The sequence below is a fragment of the Pituophis catenifer genome, unplaced genomic scaffold (genome assembly GCF_029215685.1).
Source record: "Pituophis catenifer annectens isolate HBS135680 unplaced genomic scaffold, rPitCat1.0.hap2 SCAF_3, whole genome shotgun sequence".
In the NCBI taxonomy this organism is placed as follows: Eukaryota; Metazoa; Chordata; class Lepidosauria; order Squamata; family Colubridae; genus Pituophis; species Pituophis catenifer.
Window position 1 is genome coordinate 17,083,086 of NW_027256883.1, and position 24,582 is coordinate 17,107,667.

Here is a 24,582-nt window from a genome sequence, read left to right on the forward strand (position 1 = left end):
CATCTAGAAAGGCAACCTAGTCCTAGTGGAAAGGCCACCATAAATTCCTATTATATAATTCTTTTGAGAGAGAGGGAGGATAGAGAAATAGATACTGATAAACAGATTCTGTGCGTGTGTGTGCGCGCACACATACACATATACATACACACAGAGAGAGAGAGAGAGAGGTGGGGGAGACGGAGGGGGAAAGTTTACAGATTAGCAGAGTTGGAAGGGACCTTGTAGGTCATCTAGTCGAACCCGCCCCACCCCCCCCCTCAAGCAGGAGACCCTACACCATTTCTGACAAATGGAAGTCCAGTCTCTTCTTGAAAGCTTCCAGTGATGAAGCTCCTGCAACTTCCAAAGGCAACTTCTGTTCCATTGGTTGATGGCTCTCACTGTCAGAAAATTTCTCCTTATTCCCAGGTTGAATCTCTCCTTGTTCAGTTTCCATCCATTATTCCGTGTCTGGCCTGCAGGTGCTTTGGAAAACAGGTTGACCCCTCTTCTTTTAGCAACCCTTCAAATATTGGAACACTGCTATCATGTCACCCCTAGTCCTTCTTTTCATCAAACTAGACATACCCAGTTCCAGCAACCGTTCTTCATATGTTTTAGCCTCCAGTCCCCAATCATCTTCGTTGCTCTTCTTTGCTCTGTTTCTAGAGTCTCAACATCTTTTTTATAGTGCGGTGACCAAAACTGGATGCAGTACTCTAGGCATGGTCTTACTAAGGCTTTATAGAGTGGTATTAGTACCTCCCTTGATCTTGATTGTATCCCTCTGTTAATGCAATTTAGGATCGCATTGGCTTTTTTGACTGCCGCCGCACATTGTTGGCTCATATTTAGCTGGTTGTCCACTAAAACTCCCAAGATCCCTCTCACACTCACTGCTATTGAGCCTGGTTTCCCCCAGTTATAAATTCCTAGGAACCGAACAGGAAAAGGACAGAGGCTTCCCTACAAACCCCACAGTCTCAGCTAGGTGGCAGGACTAAACCGTCCTCTCCAAAAAATTAAGCGGTTCTCGGATGGGAGACCACCAGGAGATCTGAGCCTAGGCAGGCAGAGAGCAAATCCCCGAAGTGGGCAAAATTAGCCGTTCGTTCCACCCACCCACCCACCTCAAAAAAGCCACGGCCGTGCCCCGGATAAGAATGAAAGAGGGCTCCCCCACCCGCCCTCAGCCCAAGAGCTTTTACCCCCACGAAACGGCACCTGAAAAGCCTCCGGGACCCGCCTGGCCGCCCTGGAGCCGCCAGCTGAGGAAGAGCAGATACCGGTCCATGACTGACGCCGTTAAACCTCCCGCGCCTCCCCTGCGAGACTTTCCGCTTCGGCTGACCCGCCCCTTCCGCTGCTCAGGAAGGTGCCGCTCTGACCTCTCGTCTCTATGGTCCGGGCGGCCCACCGCTTCCGCTCGCGCTGTGGAAGCCATGGCGAGCTTCACCAAGTCTGCGCAGGTAGGGGTGACTTTGTGTCCGTCCGTCCGGCCGCCTGCCTCGGGATCGGGGAGGGGTGTCTTTCTCGGGCAGGGCCGGCTCCTGAGGAAGCCGCCTATGGAAGAAGGATTGGAAAGGCGTGATATCACTCCCCTTTAAGAGTCCTGGAGACGTTGGGTCTGTCGCTTTAAGGGTCTAGTCAAGAGTAACGGCTGGATGGATGGTTTCTAGACACGTGAAGAGTCCGGAGGATCTTTCTAGGTGGGCTTCAAGCCATGTTTTCGCAGCCTTAGCCGCTTTTAAGTGGAGTGGACTCCAACTCCCAGAATTCCCCCATTTAACATGGCTGACTAGGGAATTCTGGGAGTTGAAGTCCGCCAGGCTTAAAGTAGCCAAGGTTGGAGACCCCTGGCTTAAGGCAATGAAACCCCGCAGATGGACTCTGACTTTGTAGCTGGAATAGATTGGCTCACGACTTTGGAAGCAACAAATAGATGATGGCGATGATGATGATGATATAATAATAATAATAATAATAATAATAATAATAATAATAATATATTATTATATATTATAATAATAATATAATTAATAATATAATATTGTAAGCCGCCCTGAGTCTCCGGAGAAGGGCGGCATATAAATCAAATTAAAATATATATATATTATAATAATATCATTATAATGATAAACGCTTGGGAAGTGTTCGACTAGTGATTTGGGATACGAAATCCAGCATGGTCATCTCGTTTGCTGTATATACTGTCAACAATAATAAAAACAACAACAATAATAACAATAACAATTGGCGCTGACAAGATCACCTTGGTCAGATGCAGAAGGCCACCTTACTGGGATCTGCTCACATAATCCGCCGATACATCACACAGTCCTAAACAGTTGGAAAGTGTTCGACTAGTGATTTGGGATACGAAATCCAGCATGGTCATCTCGTTTGCTGTGTATACTGTCATCATCAACATCATCATCCGTACAATTTATTGACATCGCGGTAGCAGGAGATGCCAGAATCAAAGAAAAAGAACTGGAAAAAATCATGAAATATCACGACTGGCCATAGAAACTACATGGCTATAGATGTGACATGTAACAGTGATACCCATTGTCATCGGGGCACTCGGTACCATGTCCAAGAATTTTATAACACATCAGCAAATTGCAGCTTCCTGCAATAACACCAGCGGAACTGCAAAAAACTGTGCTACTTGGAACATCGTACATCTTAAGAAGGTACTTGGTAGATACCTAGGACGCTGGCAGCAACCCGTATCAACCATTAGCACCAGTCAATGGTATTTGTGATGCATTTTTGAATGTTCAGTTGACTGAGTTTCATATTTAATGAATAAAGATAATAATTAATAATAATAATAATAATAATAATAATAATGAGGAGAGGGAGAAGGAGAAGGAGAAGGAGAAGAAGGCCACCAACCAGTGGCTGAGCTTACATATATATACTGAATCTAGGAAATGTGGGTAGTGTGAGGGTTTTGTTAGTCCTTCAGGAGTTGCCAGAGCATTGTTCTTGCTGTACAGTCCAGAGTCATTGGGAGACAGACAGCATGTAAATTTAATTTTTTATTATAAATTTTTATTCATTAATTTCATTAATGATTCATTAATATTAATATTCATTTATTCGTTCTATTATTATTGTTATTATCTTTTTTATTCATTAAACATGAAACTCAGTCAACTCATCATTTAAAAATGTGTCACAAATACCATTGACTGGTGCTAAAGGTTGATACGGGTTGCTGCCAGTGTCTTAGGTATCCCCCAAGTATCTTCTTAAAATATACGATGTTCCGAGTAGCACAGTTTTTTGCAGTTCCGCTGGTGCTATAGCAGGAAGCTGCAATTTCTTGATGTATTTTGTAAAATTCTTGGATGAGGTACCAAGTGGTACCAAAGTGCCCCGATGACAATTTTTGCATCCAAGGTTATATGTTGCCATTTGCCATTTATTTTTACATCTATTATTTCTTTAAGCAATGGGCTACATTTGCTCGAACCTGGTACCTTTTAGATGGATGGATGCAACCGCCAGGAAAACTTGCAGCCATTGCAAGTGTCCGACTGGAGGGAAAGCATAAGCCAATATACCACGCACTGAGTAAGTTTCGTTCTGGATTGAAACAAATGTACTACATCAGCACCAATTTATTTTCCTGTTCTAAATTGGGGAGGGAGAGTGAATAAACAAAACTGGAACTACATCTACTAAGTATCTTAGAGATCTTCAGTAATTGATTTTTTACTCAACTATAACAAAGAGTTGTTTTACACTATGGTTTAACTCAGGTGTCTCCAACCTTGGCAACTTTAAGCCTGGCGGACTTCAGCTCCCAGAATTTTTTGGGAGTTGAAGTCCGCCAGGCTTAAAGTTGCCAAGGTTGGAGATCCCTGGTTTAACTCTTAACAACAAAATGAGTAGGTGGTTTGTTGAATATGGGGCTATGATTCCAAATAATGGAATCTAAAAGGATTTTTGAAGCCAACATTATTTTGTATTTATTTTAAAATTAATAATTTGAAGATTTCAATATTCTTTTGAGATTTCAGCCAGAATCACCCAGAACATCTGGAGTAAAATAATATATGCACGATGCCGTTAAGTAGGCTCTAGATTTAATTGGATTTTGGCATCAACGAACGATCTATTTTTTTAATTAAATTTATTTGCTGCATGGTTCAAAGTGACTTTGAGCGGCTTACAAAATGATAAAATATGTAAATATAGAAAAAAAGTTATAACTGTAAAACCTAGTTTTTCAGTTCCCTAGTCACTGAAAGTTTTTGAGATGTTCCCAAGGACATCTAGCAAGCTTTCTTAGTAGTATTTCACTATTGTCCTGTTTAAGTTTGCACTTGAATGGTTTTAATTTTGTATGGCTCGTTATACTATATTCAATTTCTAGATTTTTTTTTTTAATTTGATTTATATGCCGCCCTTCTCCGGAGACTCAGGGCGGCTTACAATGCACTAAGCAATAGCCTTCATCCTTTTGTATATTTATACAAAGTCAGCTTATTGCCCCCACAACTGGGTCCTCAATTTACCTACCTTAGAAAGGATGGAAACCTTGAGCCTGGCGAGATTCGAACCTGCAGTAATTGCAGGCAGCTGGTCTTAATAACAGGGTGCTTTAGACCACTGTACTACCAAGGCTCTTTTAATGAAAAGCCTACTAAACATTGGCATACATAGATATTATGTAGAGGGCAAAACATGATTTGTGGGTAATAATTTGTGTTAGTAAACTGAAACCCTTCAGATATTTTTAGATCAAAGTTCAACCCCATATATGTGTCTCAAAAATTGAGTCGTTTCGGACAATGCATTGCACATCCCACGGCAATGGCTTTATTTGCTAGCCATTTGATTTACTTTCAGATGAATGAATGGACTCCATTAAAAGGAATGTGTCAATGTTTTGGATTTATATCATTCTGTGTTGGAGCTGCCACAAAGAAGAGGAAGCATCTGAGGGCAGGACAAGAAGCAATGGGTGGAAACTAATCAAGGAGAGAAGCAACTTAGAACTAAGGAGGAATTTCCTGACAGTTAGAACAATTAATCAGTGGAACAACTTGCCTGCAGAGGTTGTAAATGCTCCAACACTGGAGGTTTTTAAGACGATGCTAGATAACCATTTGTCTGAAGTGGTGTAGGGTTTCCTGCCTAAACGGGGTTGGACTAGAAGACCTCCAAGGTCCCTTCCAACTCTGTTATTCTATTCTAATATTGTCATTATATACAATCAGATCTTTTGATTGGAGACAGGGTGGATTTGATTTAAATCGAGTTGATTTAAATCACAATTTAAATCATGATTTAAATCACTAGTAAAAAGGCTTGATTTAAATCAACTCGATTTAAATCATAATTTTTAAAGAGCAACTGTCATCAATGCTACTCCTTTGACCCACTGTTGACTCACCGATAGTCCCAGTGTTGCAGAATATACAGCCTCATGCTACATAACTAAGCTCCATTTCATGCTGAATAAACTAAATTATTTATGTATCTTAAATAGAAAACTATCTTACAATAGATTTTTACCCCAAAAGTTTTTTATTAAAATAAATTCGATAAAAATAAAAAAAATCCGATTTAAATTAAAAAAAACTGATTTTTTTTTGATTTTTTTTAAAAAAATCATTGATTTTTATCCACCCTGATTAGAGATAAAATTATTAACGGACAAATATTTTTTTTTATAAAAAACAGGTGACCTTGGGGATCATGTTGTCATCATTAATACAAGGCATGTTGCTTTTTCTGGCAACAAATGGGAGCAGAAAGTGTACTCATCACACAGTGGGTAAGTTTTCCATAATCTTACATCTACAAAATGAATGTTTCCAAAACATAAAATTATTGTAAGTTACCTTTAACATTGCTTTTATGATAACAAGTACATGAGTTTCAACTTTTAACAGCCTCTCATTCAGCGATCATTTGTATTTTCACTGAACAAGTTGTAGTTATGACTAGTCCTCATACTTATGTCCACTGCAGAATCCCTCTGGCCATGTGATTATGATCTGGGCGCCCAGCACCCAAATTGCAATTACAATATTTGCAGTGTCCCGTGGTCATGTGACCACAATTTGCAACCTTTCCCGCTGGCTTCTGAAAGCAAAGTCAGCGGGAAAGTCACTAGCAAGTCACAAGTTATGGTTATGGGAGGTCCTTGCTTAACAACGGGAACTGGGATTATTGGAACTGCCATAGGTAAGCAGGCCATTTACATGGCTTTTTGACTATATCACTAATGACAGTGTTTCTGGTCGTAGTAAGCACTGTTAAGCAATGAATTCAGTGCTAGATTGTGAACTTAATAGTTATCATAAAGGAGGATATTTGTAGCTCAGGGTTGAAATGAGGCGTCCTTGGTGCTCTCGGAACTTGCTTGTTTTCTTGCAGACGTTTCATTACCCACCTAGGTAACAACATCAGTGCTAGTAAGGAGTGCTGTTTGCTGTCAGTTTATATCCCGGTGACTTGCCTGCATGTGAGGGTGGCGGCTGTCTTAGAGATTCTTTGGTTGGGCTGTTTACTGATGGCTCTTTGGCAGTTTCTTGACTGGGGTATTGTTTACTTGATTATTGGTCTGAAATTGACCTTGGAGTTACTCTGTGCTGATCTGGGTGCTGATTCCTGGTGGGGAGATGCTGGAGTCTTTTTTTGTTTTTGTTTTTTTGGGGGGGCTGGTTGTGTAAATCTCAAGGCAGTCTGCCAACACTAAATAAATACATAAAATAGTAGTACTGGCTAAGGAAGGGGAATAGAGGCAGAAAGAGGCTTAAAATGGTTAACCAAATCTGGAAGAATGTGCTCAAGGAAGAAAGGTTGAGGAGGGTATTGTTTTCCAAGCTCTTTTTATTGGCCACATTCTTACAGGCACATTCACTTTTGCCTGTTTCTAAATGAACTTTGGCTGTCATTTTTGTATCGTAGATACCCCGGTGGCTTCCTGCAACTTACAGCTGCTGAACTACATAAAAAAGATCCAACAGCAGTAAGTGCTCGCCTTTTCTCCATCTGTGCCTTTAAATAATTTGCTGACTTTCTCTGCATAGATTTCTGTCAGGAGGAGGTTCTGTAACAATCCACCTGACTTATAGTTCCATTTCTAACCTCATATATTTGTCTTCTGCCTTAAACGACGCTCTACTTATTCCTTCCTGCCATTGATAGTCCTTTGATCTAACCACTAGGCCCGTGATGGCGAACCTATGGCACACGTGCCACAGGTGGCACGCGGAGCCATATCTGTGGGCATGCGAGCGTTGCCCTAGCTCAGCTCCAGTGTCGGCCATCTGATTTTCGGGCCTTCCGGGCCCACCAGAAGTTGGGAAAAACGGGCTGTTTCTGGCCTCTGGAGGGCCTCTGGGGGTGGAGAAGGCCGTTTTCCGCCCTCCCCAGGCTCCAGAAAAGCCTCTCGAGCCTGGGGAGGGCGAAAAACGGGCCTACCATGCCATCGCGTGCCAAAAGCGTGGGGAGGTTGCACATGGGAGGCAGGGCACATTGAATTATAGGTGTGGACACGTGCGTACACGAACCTTCGTGCTCCCCCCGCTTTTGGCACGCAACGGCAAAAAGGTTAGCCATCACTAGGCCATACCTCTGTGGATGCATAGTACTCGTGCTGAATATTTGAATGGCCATGTTGCTTAATAGTTTAGTTAAATAATACAGGATTGCAAAAGATAGATAGTGTGATGCTGGGATATCTATTCATGGTAATATCTGGAACATTAAGTTCCGTTTCTCCCTGGATAACTTCTTTCTCTAATTTTATTTTCCCTTCCCAAGGTCTGGCTATGTATCATGTTTGAGGTTAATTTCATTTGTAACTTTTTTTTATATAGTGGTTGTTTGTTTCTCCAGGCAACTTTCTGTCTGATCTCCCTGCAAGCCCTTCTCACTCTTTGGATTTGTGATCTCTGTGCATTCCTTTGTTTTGCTTGATATTCCTCAACAGCTCCTTCTTTGCCATTTTGTAAAATAGTTTTGCCATGATTGTGGCAAAATCGTTTTCTATTTTGCCACGATCATCTTTTTTTTAATCTCAGCCATCTTGGCTTTGGCCAAAAAGTTTGTTCTGATGCTTTCTGATGTTCTTCTACTCTGTAGAAGATGTGATGTGATGACGCATAGTTGGCTTTGATGTTTGACCGTAGTACTGGTCCTTGTTGAGGGCACTTGGGAAAGCGTAGCAGAGTCACGAAAAGAATTGCTTACATATTCGGCATTTATGGCAGGAGCAAAAAACATAGGCATAAAATGATGACGTGACTAGTTTATGTGAGATGCATTCCCTGAAGTTTTACTGGCTAATATTTTATAGTATATTTCTCCCCAGAGTCATTGGATACAAGACAGGCAAGCAAATAAATTTTCTAAATAAATAAATATTTACATTGTGGCCTATTTGAAATAACTTAGTTAATGTAGATAATGAGCTTTATCATGATTGTATCTTTTGATTGTATTCCTTTTTAGCTAATGGGCATTTCATGTTGTTTCTTTGACATGTGTTTAGAAATTATTTATCCTACTATTTGTTCAGACTGAATTTCTCCTACAGCCCTGATACGTTCGGATTGCCACCCACTAGCCAGGTCTGATCATCCTGAGTTTTAAAGATCATCAAAGCCAATCAGATACTACCAACTATCAGGGCCTGGACCAGAGCATATTGATCTAAATAAGCTAGCTTTAATGCTAGTACACATGCTTCCTATGCTATAATACAGATCTGATTATTTTGCTAGTTAATTTACAATTAAACAGGTTATGACTGGCATTGTAGGTGAAATTCAAAAAAGGTTATTTGATTTCTATTAACTTTAGAAGTTGTATTAGAAGGAAGTATTTCTTTTCTAGCCAGCTACTTTCTTGATATGTTGGTTTTACTATCTAGTTAAGTGGTTGGGTTGCCACTATCATGCAGTTTGTTGAACATTTCATGATGATGACTTGTAGAAATAAACTATAACTACTTTTTTGGTTAGTGCAGTCCCATAATTAATTTTCAGTTTTACAGGTAGTCCTCGCTTAGTGACCACGGCTGGGACTGTCAATTCCTTTGCTAAATGACATGGTCACTAAGCGAAACATCACATGAGCTCAACAGACCTGTCACTTCCCATTCAGCTGTTAAATGAGTCGCTGTGGATCATTAAGCAAGGAATCCCATGACTGCAATTTGCAATTGTATTGCCAGCTTCTCCATTGATTCTGCTTGTCAGAAGCCAACAATCACACACACAAATCACACAATATGGTGACCATGGTATATGCCTGCCAGCTGCAAAACGCTCAGAAGTCGATCATATGACCACAGGAATTCTGTGATGGTCATAAATGCAAAGACTTATCGTAAAGTTAACTTTTCAGCACTGTCGTAACTTCGAACAGTCACTAAACTGGCCAGTCGTTAAGCAAGGTCTATCTGTAGCCTCCTGAATGTTACGATGGTTGAACACCAGAGGGCAGCATAAACCAGTCAGATTTTAGTTTTGGGGACATTGGTTTAATTGGCAAGCTCCTGTAAACCACATTTTATTGCAAACAAAGTAGTATGGGAAACATTATAGGCAGTGAATTCAGAACGGGCACTTCCAGATTAATTGAATAAGATTAAAGTATTTTTATCTGGAAGCTTATGATGGAGGAGTATTTCACTCGTTTCAAATGTACAGTTCTTCATGCCAGTAGCTGAATTAGATAGAGTGTAGTGTTTTGCTCTATTTGTAATTTTGTAAAATGGTTCTTCAAACAAGAAAATATGCATACACCTAAGAGTGAGGAGTGCCAAACAAAATCTTAATATTACAGTGGTAGTGGAAAGCGTATAAAGAATCTGCTAGCAAAATACGTATATTAGTCAAATTTAACAAAATTGAAGAAAATGTGCAGTAATGTTGACTTTAAAATTTTACTGTTTTATATGCCTAAGCATTATTTGCAATCAAAACAGACTTGTTTAGAGTTTAAATAGATATATGATAGAATGAAAGTATCTATCCAGCCATTGGCTGCCTCCAGGGAATGTGTGGGGCAAGGCATAGGCTGAGGAATGTATACCACCTACCCCTCCCTGCTGCCTAATGGAACCCCTTAACAGAATTGGTCATGGGGTTTTATGTACAGATAGTCCTCAACGTACAATCACAATTGACTTCAAAATTTATGTTGCTAAGTGGGACAGTTCTTATATGAATTTTGCCCCATTCCTTTCTTGCCATAGTTGTTAAGTGAATAACTGCAATTTTAAGTTAGTAACATGGTTGTTAAGTGAATCTGGTTTCCCCATTGACTTGGCTTATCAGAAAGTCGCAAATGACCCCGGAATACTGCAACTGTCATAAATATGAATCAGTTGCCAAGTATCTTGATTTTGATCACATGATCGCAAAGGTGGTGGAACAGTCATAAGTCACTTTTTTTTAGTGTTGTGTTGTAACTTCAAATGGTCACTAAATAAACTGTTGTAAGTCGAGGCCTACTTGTATTTAAAGCTCACCTTTATTAGTTTTATCAATAACTCAAGGTGTCAAACATACTTAATACTTGGTAGTATTGATTAGGAGGCTTATACTTCTGGCAGGGTGGATAAAAATCAATGATTTTTTTAAAAAAAATCAAAAAAATCAGATTTTTTGATTTAAATCGGATTTTTTTGATTTAAATCGGATTCTTTTGATTTTTATCGAATTTATTTTAATAAAAAACTTTTGGGGTAAAAATCTATCGTAAGATAGTTTTCTATTTAAGATACATAAATAATTTAGTTTATTCAGCATGAAATGGAGCTTAGTTATGTAGCATGAGGCTGTATATTCTGCAACACTGGGACTATCGGTGAGTCAACAGTGGGTCAAAGGAGTAGCATTGATGAGAGTTGCTCTTTAAAAATTATGATTTAAATCGAGTTGATTTAAATCAAGCCTTTTTACTAGTGATTTAAATCATGATTTAAATTGTGATTTAAATCAACTCGATTTAAATCAAATCCACCCTGACTTCTGGGAGGTGGGGGATTCCACACCCATCTTGAGGTTGGAATGTCTGGAGTTCAGGTGTTTATAGCAACCAGGGCAGTAGTGGGCCTGTCCAGTGTGTTGAAAGGGTCAACATGTATTGTAATGCTGGTCACACACTTGAGATAAGAGAGAAAGTATCTCAGTTTCTTTGAAGCAGAAAAAGCAGGGGTCCCCAACCTCCGGTCTCTGGCATGCCAGCAACCACTCCGTGCAAACAAGCAAAGCCCCATCTGCGGGATGCAGGCAGCACATGAAACCACGCGCCCCTCCTGGCCACGGAAAAATATTTCTCCACGGAACTGGTCCCTGGTGCCCAAAAGATTGGGGGACACTGAGCAAAAAAGCATCTGGTCCAAAGGAGCTGTCCAAAGATGCCTGAATTGGTTACCGTGTTTCCCAAAAACAAGACCCTGTCTTTCTATTTTTTTTTAACCCCGAAATAAGGGCTTGGACTTATTTTCGGGGAGGTCTTATTATTTTGGGGCATGTGAAGCAAGATGGGGCTCCTCTTGCCCTTTTACCTGATTTTCAGCTCTGCATTTAAATATTTTCGGGGGGAGGCTTATTTTAGTGCATGCGTTCAAAAGCCCGATTGGGCTTATTCTCAGGAGATGTCTTATTTTCGGGAAAACGGGATATATTTCCACTGTTGTGAATTGGGCAAGTAAACTTTTATCTTAAGTCGAGGTAAATCCTTAAAATAATCATTACAAAGTAGTTTATTTTAAATTGTTCCAACGATTTTTATTGCCACATTGGTTAAATGAACCAGTTGCAGCTGTTAAATTTGTAACACCGTTGTTAAGTGAATTTGACTTTCCCATGGACTTTAATTGTCAGAAGGTCACAAAAGGGAGATCACATGATCCCAGGACACTGCAACTGTCATAAATATGAGTCAGTTGTCAAGCATCTGAATGTAAATCACATGACCATAGGGATGCTGAAATGGTCATAAGTGTGAAAAATGGTCATAACTCACTTTTTTCAGTGCCATTGTAAGTTCAAACGGTCACTGAGTGAACTGTTGCAAGTCGAGAACTATCTGTACTTACTATCTGTACTTACTATTCCTACTTTTCTTGCCACACATCAAAGTGTTAGCCAAACAATGGAAAGTTAGTGTGTTTGAACACTTTATGTTCTTGGTCTTGGAATTTGAAGCTGTTAATTAAGGTTTTTTTTAAAATCCTTTACTTTGAATTGGTATATAGACATCACAAAATTCTTTAACTTAGGCTGTAATTTAAGGAACAACTTTTAAATTCATAATCCTTAGAAGATTATGTGTAAATATCTTAAATCTGTGAATGCTGAGTTAATAACGTCATTAACCTTATTTTCTCTAGTTATGTGGCCCTTTCATATGAAGGAATTCATAAAGATGTTGGAATTAAGTTACTTGCCAGTTAGGAATGTACAGGATGAAAGGAAAGCTGCTGATACATATTGGGTTTTCTGCCGCCTTTGGGAAGGGATTAATGTCAATGGAAAATCAACAGGAACAGGGTATTTTATTGTTGCCTAGCTATTTATCTGCTGTTTTGGAGGCCAAGGAGATTAAGACTAGGACAGGGGTCAGCAACCTGCGGCTCTGGAGCCGCATGTGGCTCTTTCACCCCTCTGCTGCGGCTCCCTGTCACTCAAAAAATCATCACAACCACCAATGTGCGACACCCGTCAGCACACGATTTATTGAGCTTTTCAACTCCCGGTAGGCCAACCATGGATAAATGCAAGAAAAGAAAAGTTTCAGAAGAAAACAGAACATTTAATTCAACTATATATGCTAGTTTTGTGGCCGCTCAAGAAATAGTCAGGCACGGGAAGGGTTTTGTGGCTCCCGATGTTTTCTTTTCTGTGGGAAACGGGTCCAAATGGCTTTTTGAGTGTTTGAGGTTGCAGACCCGTGGAGTAGGATATCAGGCACTTTGGATTCAGTTCCAAAAGAGGTGCTTCTGACCTTATGAATAGCATGAACATGACATCTGCTTGTACCTCTTTAAAACCACTGTATCTTTTTCCTGAAATTGTGTGGCTATGTTCCTCAGCTTCACTACTATTCAGGGTGGATAAAAATCAATGATTTTTTTTAAAAAAAATAAAAAAAAATCAGATTTTTTTTATTTAAATCAGATTTTTTTTTATTTTTATCGAATTTATTTTAATAAAAAACTTTTGGGATAAAAATCTATCGTAAGATAGTTTTCTATTTAAGATACATAAATAATTTAGTTTATTCAGCATGAAATGGAGCTTACTTATGTAGCATGAGGCTGTATATTCTGCAACACTGGGACTCCCAGTGAGTCAACAGTGGGTCAAAGGAGTAGCAGAGATGACAGTTGCTCTTTAAAAATTATGATTTAAATCGAGTTGATTTAAATCAAGTCTTTTTACTAGTGATTTAAATTATGATTTAAATTGTGATTTAAATCAACTCGATTTAAATCAAATCCACCCTGCTACTATTTATTTATTAAATTCCTATGCTGCCCATCTCACTGATACAACAACTCTAGGAGGCTTACAATATCATAAAAAGTTTAAAAAGTGCTAAAGATTTCAAAACCAAGATGCCATCCCAGGAAAAGATAGTGATACTTTAAAGAAGGGCAAACATGTGCTAAATTGGTTCCCTTCCCTACCCACCCCATGCATTCTAAAACATTTTTTTTTTATCCAAAATAAACTACTGCATTTATATAAGTCATCTCCCCTCAGTTTCTTTGTTTTCAGTTTCCCCTTATTTGTAAGGAGGAATGTGTGCATGTCATTAATCTGAAACTAATTTTAATTTACTATATGATACCCCAATGGCAGCTGGGTATCCCAATTTTCTTTGGGCTGATAAAAAATCACAGAGTGTTATTTAATATCATGGTACATGAAAATGAGATTGGGGTATATTTGTTTGTTTCGGCATCACAAGTGTTGGGCCTTATAATTTATGAAATTAGGTCACAAGCTTACTGTGAAATGATTTGGTGATGATTCAGTATGAAGCCTTATATTTATAATTTAATATCTGTCAGGCACAAAGAATCAGGAAGATAGTTAACATTTATTGCTCAAGCCTATACAGAAGAATCTAGTCAACTAATAGAATTCATGGGGGGCTAAATCTGGAGCCCTTGTGGACATGTAACAATTATTCTAGGCTGAGTCGTCTCTTGACTCCACCCCCAGGCTCTGCCTCTTCTTGTAAAATATCTGCTCTGACCCAGCCTTAGCAGAAACAAGAAACAGAATCCTTGTCACACAAAAAACCCTCTTTATTTACCTCTTGTGAATTAATTGCATTCACCCACTGAAAAGTCGAGGCAATAATCCTTCAAGGCGTTAACTGCAGTACAGACCTTATCAGTTCCTTGCGTTAATTGCAATGCCGTGAGCTCCCAGACGAAAGGCTGTAAATTAAGTTCTGGCAAGCAGTCTTTGTGGCACAAAACACCATGAGCAAAATCTTCAGAAATACGAACTGTTGTCTCCTACGGCAACCACTCCCCTTTCCTTCTATTTATTCCCCAGTCAGGGAGGGGCCATTCAGCATCCACGTTTGCTTTGCTTCCTGAGTTGACTCCTTGTCCTCCCTTGCTCACCTCTTCTAACTGCTCTGCGCATAGGTGCATCTGGAACAGGCCCCAGCTGTTCTTCCTCCTCACGCATATCAGCCTCCAAAGGCAGCTGCCTCTCCAGTGGCTGGGAAATGTCAGATGGCTCTGGCTCTATCTCTGCGTACAACGCAGAGCATCCATCAGAGCCTTCCCCAGACTCCAGCACTGGCCCAAGTTCCTCCCCAACCTCCTCATCATCCGAGTCTGCCGCCAGCTCTGCTGGCAGCTGGCGGGCCACAACAATATCTCACTCTTTTATCCCCAAGTTTTTTATCCCCAGTGTGAATGACAGAGTAATCAAGTGCACGTGAAAATGTACTTGTGAGATAGGAATTGTTTCATCATTATTTGATAGCCAAAATGCAGGTGGTGGTGGTAGTGATTATTATTATATTTCTTTAGGACTTCCAAGCATTCAGCCTTATTGATGCCTATTGTCTATGTGTAATCCTTAGAACACCCACTGAGTTAGTGTAATCTGGCTCTAATATAGTTGGGAGAAAGTGACTGAGAGGCAGAGAAAGTGTGTTTTGAAGATCATCTAGTGAAATCATAGTACTTTACAGTTGGAATTTGAATTTGAGATTTTCAGATGCTTAGCTACTTTGGTACATTGGCTCTCAGTTGCAAGATTTTTTTTACCGCTATAGTTTTCATTGTTTTTTTTAAAAAAGTGTTATCTCAGATCATGATATTCTTGGCAGTGATTCTTGATCTTACAACCATATATTTATTGAGTGACTATCTAGACCACGGGTGTCAAACTCGCCATGTCATGATGCCGTCATGTGATGTTTCGTGATTTTTTTCCCCTTGGCGGAGCTGGGGTGGGCGCGGCCTGCGCAGGATGCATCCGGCCCGCATGCCACCAGTTTGACACCCCTGATCTAGACTTATTTGTGTTTTGAAATAAGTAGGATTTTCATTTAATTGGATCCCATTTTTCCATTAGTTTTTAACTACTTATAGTTTAATAATAATGCATCTTCAGATCCATCCAGATTATTGTGGAAAATAGGACAAGTTGGTTCTTCCATATTCTTGCCGTTCAAACTATGATGAATGTTACATGGATGTATTCATATATTAGCATTGTAAGACTTGATTTAAATATAATCAGTGATTTTTTTTCACCTACAAGATTAACAGTTCTACAACTTCCTTTTTATCAAGCTTGTCCAAACTGCGTATTTTAATATACTGTACTTTTGGCTGTTCAACGTCTACATTATTTCACGTTTTCCAAGAGGGCTGGCAGCCCAAGTAGTTCTCATGCTCTCCAGGGCTTTTGGATCTGACCCATCCCCTCCCCAGAACAGCCTCTGCTTTCAACAATTTGGAAAGCTTCATCCCCAGGATATGCCTCAAATGCAAATCTTATGTACAAGCCAAGATAAAGGCACATAAAAAAGGAGAAACAGATTTCTTTGCAGCACGAACTACCATAGAACTACTTTTCTGAAGTCAGGAATCTCTGTTTTGAGACAGGACTCCGGCGGACTCGTATCATTTTCAATACAGTAGAATCTCTGGTCACGAACGCTTCTGACTACGACCAAATCGGGTTCAAACCAAAAAATTCACAAAATTTTTGAATCTGGTCATGAACACATACTCAGGTGGCGATTAAACACGGCCACAACGAATTTCTCCTTCTGCACCATTTTTTTTGTAAGCACCAATTTCCTGTTTGTTTACAAACAACAGCGACCCACATTAACCATGGCCCTCTAATCAGTGGTGAAATCCAAATTTTTTTACTACTGGTTCTGTGGGCGTGGCTTGGTGGACATGGTGTGGCTTGGTGGGCATGGCAGGGGAAGGACACTGCAAAATCTCCATTCCCACCCCACTCCAGGGGAAGGATACTACAAAATCCCCATTCCCTCCCCACTCCTGGGGGAAGGATATTGCAAAATCTCCATTCCCACCCCACTCGGGCCAGCCAGAGTTGGCATTTGCCATTTCTCCAAACTACTCAAAATTTAGTGAAGAGTGTTCTGCCCCAGCTCCAGATTTCCGAGAATATTGACACACACCAATGGTCCTTATCAAATTTATTAAGTAGCAAGAATAAACAAGATCGGCAAAGGTTGGCAACCAGCCCAGAAAACAAAATATGATAAACCAAAATACTCTGATATTAATACTTGTTGTTTCTAGCAAGAAACTTACTAACGGCGTGTGACTTAAATAGGCTAAGGGAGTGGCCAATTATCCTCAAGCCTTACTCTCAAGGAGACCTCCTCCTCCTGGGTACCACTCCTGCCTTTTGGTAGCCCTGCGTGCTCGAGCATTGAGGAGAGGCTCCTCCACTTCGCTCTCTCCACTGGAAGGAGCCTCTGAAGGTTCTGAAGGCCCTGGCTGAGTCTCTGCCTCTGGCACCTCATCCTCTTCAGCCTCCTCGCTGTCCAATGCAAGCGCAGGCTGTGCAGGCCGCTGGCGGGCCACAACAAAGAGTGGTAATGTTGGTGAGAAGAAGGTTTTAAAGAAAATTGAAATCAAAAACAATATTTATATACAGTTCATAGAGGTCTGGAATGGATTGATCGTATTTACATACAATCCAATGGGGGAATTAGGTTCAGGTCACGACCAAATTGGGTTGCAACCAAAGTTATGGAACAAATTATGATCATGACCAGAGGTTCTACTGTATGTAGAAGTTGGTGAAATTGAGGTCTGTATCAGACAAGCTATCTTAACTGTACTAATAAAGAAGACTATTTGTAGCTCAGGAGTGACATGAGGGGCCCTTGGGGCTCTCTGAGCTTGCTTGTTTTCTTGCAAACGTTTCATTACCCAAACTAGCACTTCATCAGTGCTAGTGATGATGATGTTACCTAGTTTGAATAATGAAACTGTCAGCGTCTCAGCACTGACATATATAAGGAGAGGAGAAGCTTGAACTTTTGCCTACTTAATTCCTTTGAAGATTCTGTCTCCTCGGAGATGGGAGGAGGGGGACATTCCTGTGATCTGACGGAGATGGGCTGAGGAGAGTGGCTTGGAAGATAGCCAATGAGACGCAGAGAATTGGGGATCGGAAAGGGAGGGATTGGGGGCAAAGGTCAGTACTGACAGCGAAAGAGCCAGGGACAGATCACTATGCTCAATAAAGAGAAAATTTCCTTAAAGATCGGCAGTTTGGAAATTTCTTTATTTTGAGATAGCATCGAAACCTGACAGAAACATCTTGAGTAAGGAAACAAGCAAGCTCAGGGAGCGCCAAGGGCCCCTCATACCTTAACTGTGGCATCCGAATCAGTAAACTACCGTATTTTTCGGAGTATAAGATGCACCGGAGTATAAATCACAGCTTAGTTTTTGGGGAGGAAATTAGGAGGGGAAAAAATCTGCCTACCAGGTATTCATCTGGCTAACCTCCTTAGTCTGGTCAGCTTCAGCACATTAGTTTGCTGGGTTTTTTTATCCCCTGCTTGGGGATAAAAAACAGCTTCTAAGGCACAGCTGAGAGGAAGCAGCAATGAGAAAAGCAGGCAAAGCACGGGAGGGTGGGGATCACTTCATACGGCTAGCGCCTAGTTAGGGCTGAAAAAAAGCTTCTGAAGAACAGCTTATCTTTGGAGAGAGAAGCAATGAGAAAAGCAGGCAAAGTGCGGAGATCGCTTCACTCAGCTAGCACCTCGTTAGGACTGAAAAAAAGCTTCAAAAAAGTTACGTTCAGAGAATAAGACACACCCAAATTTTCAGCCTCTTTTAGGGGTGGAAAAAGGTACATCTTATACTCCGAAAAATACAGTACTACTCTCCTTTGTAAAGATTGCATCTACCATGCTGGTCTAGGGTTTGCTTTTTTTTTCCTGGCTGCAATAAGAGAAAATATTTCTTTTGCCGGCCTTAATTATGGCTATGCCTATTTATTTAGAAAACATATATGGCCACCCATTTATACATGATAATCGTAGGCAGCTCACAACAACGTTCTGTAAAAACAATTATAAACCCACGAAACACATCATAATTTCCACACAGTGGGACCTTATGCCACCCGCTCTACCTTTGCCAGCTTCGCTTCCATCCTAGGGTAAACAGATCTTCCCAGACTTCCTGTGGCTAATAAGGAGAAGTTCAAACATAACTGTTGCCCTCATTCGTTATTTTTCTTATTTTATGTAGGTTTCCAAATATTGCTCCAAGCAACAAAGCATAATATGTTTACACAAAGAAAATTGCAGTGCGTTGCAAAAGCTTGCCCTGCCTACATAAAAGCCATAAAAAGAGTTATTTAAATATAAAAATCTAACTTTTTCACTTCTTAACCAGATGAAGGAAAACTATTTCATAAGGATCAATATAATTTATTCATTCCTGAAGAAGGGATTCTTTATTATGTATTGAGCAAGTCTTAAACATCTGATGAATCCATAAATGTTCAGCCCTCAGTTCAGACTTTTACAACATCAGAAAAGCTTAACAGAACTTTTAAATAGAATAGAATATCTGTAATTCTGGTGGAGTCCTCGGTGCTGACATTTCATCACCCATTTAGGTAACATCATCAGTACAGGTAGTCCTCAACTTACAACAGTTCATTTAACGGCACTGGAAACGTACGACCATCGTGATAGTTATAGTTACGACCTTTGCAGCATCCCCATAATCATGTGATCAAAATTCACATGCTTAGCAGCTGGTTCATATTTATGACCGTTGCTGTGTCCCAAGGTCACGTGATCCTTTTTTGTGAGTTTCTGACAAGCAAAGTCAATGGGGAAACCTGATTCACTTAACCACAGTGTTACTAACTTATCAACTGCAGGGATTCACTTAACAGCTGTGGCAAGAAAAGTCGTTAAAATGGGGCAAAACTCACTTAACAAATGTCTCACTTAACAGAAATGTTGTGCTCCGTTGTGGTCATAAGTTGAGGACTACCAGTAATGAAGCATCTGCAAGCAAACAAACAAGTTCAGACAGCACCAAGGACTCCACAGAACTTTTAAAGCAATTCACTCAAAAGTCTGTGGCATTGTGGCCAAGACTTGAAATCTGTTGCTTCTAGAAGACTTTACACATTTTTGTTTGCACAAAGCATCAGTGGTAAAGACTGGAAAATAATTGAAAATCAATTACTTGGTTTGAAGATAATTGAAACTGTGGGATGTTCCTTTCTTGCCCGCTTTCACCTCACTGCTTTTTGCTCGTGGCTTTTGGTTTGCTCTGATATGCTTCACACTGCTTGCTATTCTTATAATTTTTCTATTAGCTGTGTGGTTTGGAGTTGGGTTCTAAGGTTTTGCCTGCAGATAATTATGGTGATGATGACAGTGAGAACAATGACAAAGGCTTTTAATTTTAAGGTAAAAGTAAAAATTCTCCTCGTACATATGTGCTAGTCGTTCCGGACTCTAGGGGGTGGTGCTCATCTCCGTTTCAAAGCCGAAGAGCCAGCGCTATCCAAAGACGTCTCCGTGGTCATGTGGCCAGCATGACTAAACGCCAAAGGCGCACGGAACGCTGTTACCTTCCCACCAAAGGTGGTCCCTATTTTTCTACTTGCATTTTTTATGTGCTTTCGAACTGCTAGGTTGGCAGAAGCTGGGACAAGTAACGGGAGCTTACCCCGTTACGCGGCACTAGGGATTCGAACCGCTGAACTGCCGACCTTTAGATCGACACACTCTACGTCTTAGCCACTGAGCCACCACATCCCCTTTTAATTTTAACATCCTCTTTATCTGCTTTGGTTGTTGACTACTTTTGCGCTTTTCTACATGACATCTTCATCCAGTTACCAAAGGTGAAGCACTGAAGCATTTCCATTCATTCGATAAGAGTTTCAGTGCATTGTTGTTAATAGAATGGTTGAGCTCTTTCCAAGCCAATGAAACATTGGAAAAACATTTTGTAAAGGTGTTTGGATGTCTATCCATCAGAATACCTCTGTGGGCTGAACAGAACTTGGTTTAACTAGCAAAACAAAATCAAGTTGAAAATGGGTCTGATCCTGCCAACCCCTGCAGTGGGAGGAAAAAATAATTCCAGATAGCACCTCAATGTACTTTCCCTGGTTTGGATAAATAAATTGGATGTGTCAGACTCACTTTTTTAGAAAGTATAAAAATAATACTGGAATAATGTAGGAATTTTTGTCTTCAACTTGACAATTTTATGGCTATTATAAGGGGCAGTTCAAAGCACTGTTTGCAGTTCATTTTAAGCAGCCCTCCTTTGAGAAACTAATAATTTCAGTTATAATAGAGAAGGCTGGAAAAAGAATTAATGGTATCTACTTTGTGCTATCTTTATGTCTATGCTCTACATGTTAATATAAGCACTTAAGATCAGGAAATGTATATTGAAATTGAGGGTCTTTTTGAAAGATCTACTTCTTTTTTTTAAATTGTCATTTAGTTGTTTCTTCCTTTTGCCTTTCCCTCAACCTTTAGAACTTTTTCCTCTGACAGTTTCCCATTGTTTTAGTTGATGGTGTTCCAGAATGCCTTCCAAAGTTTTTTCTGCACAAAGAAAGTTCTTCATATGCTTTCTTATATTAAATAGTTACATGAAATTAAATTACATATTGACAGATACTTGCATGGGCTAACGAATCCATGGTGATTTATTTATTGCAGTTTTTCTTCCTTTCAAAAACATCATACTCTGAAGTAAGATAGCTAAAGACATTTTATTTTTTTTTATTTTTATATGCCGCCCTTCTCCGGAGACTCAGGGCAGCTTACAATGCGTTAAGCAATAGCCTTCACACTTTTGTATATTTTATACAAAGTCAGCTTATTGCCCCCACAAACTGGGTCCTCATTTTACCCACCTTAGAAAGGATGGAAGGCTGAGTCGACCTTGAGCCTGGTGAAAATTGAACTCGCAGTAATTGCAGGCAGCTGGATGTTAAATGCTGCCTTGGTAGGAGGCATTAGCTTCCTACGCCACTCAGGCTCCTGAGATGTCCCATAGAAGACATCTTCTATGTTATATAGAAAGATCTATCCCAATATAGAACCCTTCATATATTTTGGACTGTGATGAACTTAATTTCAAATGTTAATGATAAACATATACTCTAAAATGATTGATCTATACATTATATAATTCACCTTCTCCTCCTCCTCCTCCTCCTCCTTCTCCTTGTCCTTCCTCCTCCTTCTCTTTTATGTATTCAGTTCCACTAGAAATAGTATGTGTCCTATTGAGAACCTGAACCTGAAACAACTAACTGACAATTTTAAAAAATGAAGTAGATCTTTCAAAAAATTACCCTCAATTTGAATGTACATTTCCTGATCTTAAGTGCAGAAGAACTGAATTTTCAGTTACTGTTGCCTGTCTTTTCTTATTAGCCCAGTAGTTTCTATTCTAGTTTTCTCCATCCATAGTCTTCCAGATGTGTAGATTTCAATCCTTTAAATTCCTTGCATAGGTCATGACGGCTGGAGAATTCTGGAAATCGAACTCAGTCCTGCTGGAGTTTACCAATATCGGGGAAAGTTGATTTGTAGACAATACTGAGCTAAAGGCATTCCTTAATCTGATTGAGTAACAAAAGCAATTTATGTAAGACAAACTCTTCATGCTTGCACTTGCAAGCAACTTAAGGAGAGCTCTCCTTTTTATTACGCTTGTGTTTATTGCATTTTTGTAAGTAATTTTCTTACTTTGTGTCAAACTGCATTGCATTATACATAAAATCTATATTTATTTTCCAGGTTGTGAAACTGGCTATCTATGGAATGCTCCCAAAGAACCTTAACAGAAGAACTATGATGCAAAGGCTACATCTTTTTCCTGATAATGTATGTCAGTTGCTAATATTCTTCTTATGTATGAATAACAGGTACTTTGCTTTCTTAGTCTTAAAATCGAAAGAAATTAAATTTGAAAGATTCCTACTAGAAAATTACAATTTTGTACAGAAGCTCATGTTGTAAGAATTTTGGAATTACTGTGCTCTTTTTCTTTTGGTCCTGATATAAATTGATACGGATAATCCTGCAAAAGAACTATATGCTTTTATTTATTTTTTTCATCATATTTTTATTTGTTTACCAATAGCCAAGCACTCATTTTTTTATCCACAAAATGAAAAAGTTAGCTTTCCAATTAAAGTAAGCTTTCAGGTGATATACTTAGAATCTAAAAAACAAAGCTAAGAATGCAAAATTTGTACTGTAACATGAAAACATAGCAACAGCAGCATATAGATCGGTCTTACAATTAAATGAAAATTTATTTGACAAATTCTTGGTAGAAAATGTAAGTCTTTAAGCTGGCACTTCTGGTCTTTAAACAAGGCAAAAAAGAAGCATCCACACCAATCAATTTTGACTATAAAAATAGCAATAGCACTTATATACTACTTCACAGTGTTTTACAGCCCTTTCTAAGCGGTTTACAGAATCAGCATATTGCCCCTAACAATCTGGGTCCTCATTTTACCGACCTCGGAAGGATGAAAGGCTGAGTCAACCTTTAGCCTGGTGATATTCGAACTTGAGCCTGGTGAGATTCGAACCGCCAAACTGCAGGCAGGCAACAGAAGTAGCCTGCAGTGCTGCATTCTAACCACCGCACCACCACAGCAATTAAATTACATTACATTACATTACATTACATTACATTACATTACATTACATTAATTAAATTAAATTATTAAATTAAATTAAATTAAATTAAATTAAATTATTAAATTAAATTAATTAAATTAAATTAAATTAAATTAAATTAAATTAAATTAAATTAAATTAAATTAAATTAAATTAAATTAAATTAAATTATTAAATTAAATTATTAAAGAATCATTCTGTAATCCTCCTGAAAGGAAAAAGCAGTAATTAGCAGAATTCAGCATGTATTTGTCAATAGGAAATATTTCTAAATCTAAATTTTCTCATATTTTCACCTTATGATATCTTTAATTTAATATGTTCAATTTAACACTGCCCATCTCCATCCAGTGCGATCTGGCTGCGGAAAGGATACATACGTATTCAGTAGACGTATACTGTAATTTCTCTTTATTCTTCATAGACTGCACTTTGTCGCCGGGCACTGCAGTTTAAGGAGTCACAATGAAACAGATTAAGAGGAGCAAGTGACTAGAAACAAAGCCTGTAAAGGAAGATTGAAGGAACCAGGAATGTTTATGTCTCAGAAGATGATGGATATAATATTTTGATAAGAAATAATTGATTGAAATTATAAGAAGACGGGAATTGGATTTTGGAAAAAAAACATAATAATGAAAAATAATGATCCAGTTTGACCATGGATCTAATTAACAGAAATACTGGATAGATCCTAGAGAAGGCAAAGCAGCCATTCGTCTGGAACTCTTTAATTTGGTTTGCTGCCCTTAGGAAGTTGGACTTAATTGTCCAAGCAGCACCTCCCAACCTCATGATTCTATGAAAAGTTTGCGTTTTGTCTCCTTTTTGGAAATGGTGGTATTTGATTTAGAACAGGGATGTCAAACTGGCAGCCCGAAACATCACGTGACAGCGATGTGGCGCGCCAAGTTTGACACCCGTGATTTAGAGACACTAAGAGGTACAAAAAAGGGAATATACACTTCTTTTCAGCTATCTCTAAATAGCTGTAATTGAACGGCGTCCTCAAAGGTCCAGGCTTCTGAAGAACTGGATGAAGACTGATGGTTATCTGTTCTGACCCAGCTCCCCAAACACAACAAAACCTCTGTAGTTGAAGCAATGATTCCTTTATTAGGAGCACCAGCAGCCCCGGCAAAAAGTTTCTCACCGCAAGCTAACAAGTCCTCCAGCAGGGAGATGAATACTTGTCTGCCACATCTATTCTTCTCCTCCCCCTGTCTTTTATCCCCAGAGCTAGGGTGGGGCTTTGCTAATAGCGGTGGCTCTTCTGTCCCAAGGATCGGCCCACAGATTTCCACTGCTCTCCTCTCCTCTGCCTTCTGTGCATCCGCGCATCAGGCACTGGACCCAGCTCCTCCT

At 39.5% G+C, this 24,582-nt stretch overlaps 2 protein-coding genes across 2 annotated transcripts in view; one reads left to right on the top strand and one right to left on the bottom strand.

Moving 5' to 3' along the window:
• Positions 1-1,291, bottom strand: part of MTBP (MDM2 binding protein) — a 28,909-nt gene extending 27,618 nt beyond the window's left edge. Inside the window, exon 1 of the mRNA XM_070940356.1 lies at positions 1,207-1,291. Coding sequence (XP_070796457.1) covers positions 1,207-1,276 — 70 coding nt within the window. The 5' untranslated portion in view covers positions 1,277-1,291. The remainder of the gene's footprint in view (positions 1-1,206) is intronic.
• An 82-nt stretch (positions 1,292-1,373) lies between these two features.
• MRPL13 (mitochondrial ribosomal protein L13) overlaps positions 1,374-24,582 on the top strand; it is a 28,211-nt gene continuing 5,002 nt past the window's right edge. Inside the window, exons 1-5 of the mRNA XM_070940357.1 lie at positions 1,374-1,451; positions 3,447-3,570; positions 5,689-5,782; positions 6,922-6,982; positions 22,321-22,407. Of these exons, the coding sequence (XP_070796458.1) occupies positions 1,425-1,451; positions 3,447-3,570; positions 5,689-5,782; positions 6,922-6,982; positions 22,321-22,407 (393 nt within the window). The 5' untranslated portion in view covers positions 1,374-1,424. The remainder of the gene's footprint in view (positions 1,452-3,446; positions 3,571-5,688; positions 5,783-6,921; positions 6,983-22,320; positions 22,408-24,582) is intronic.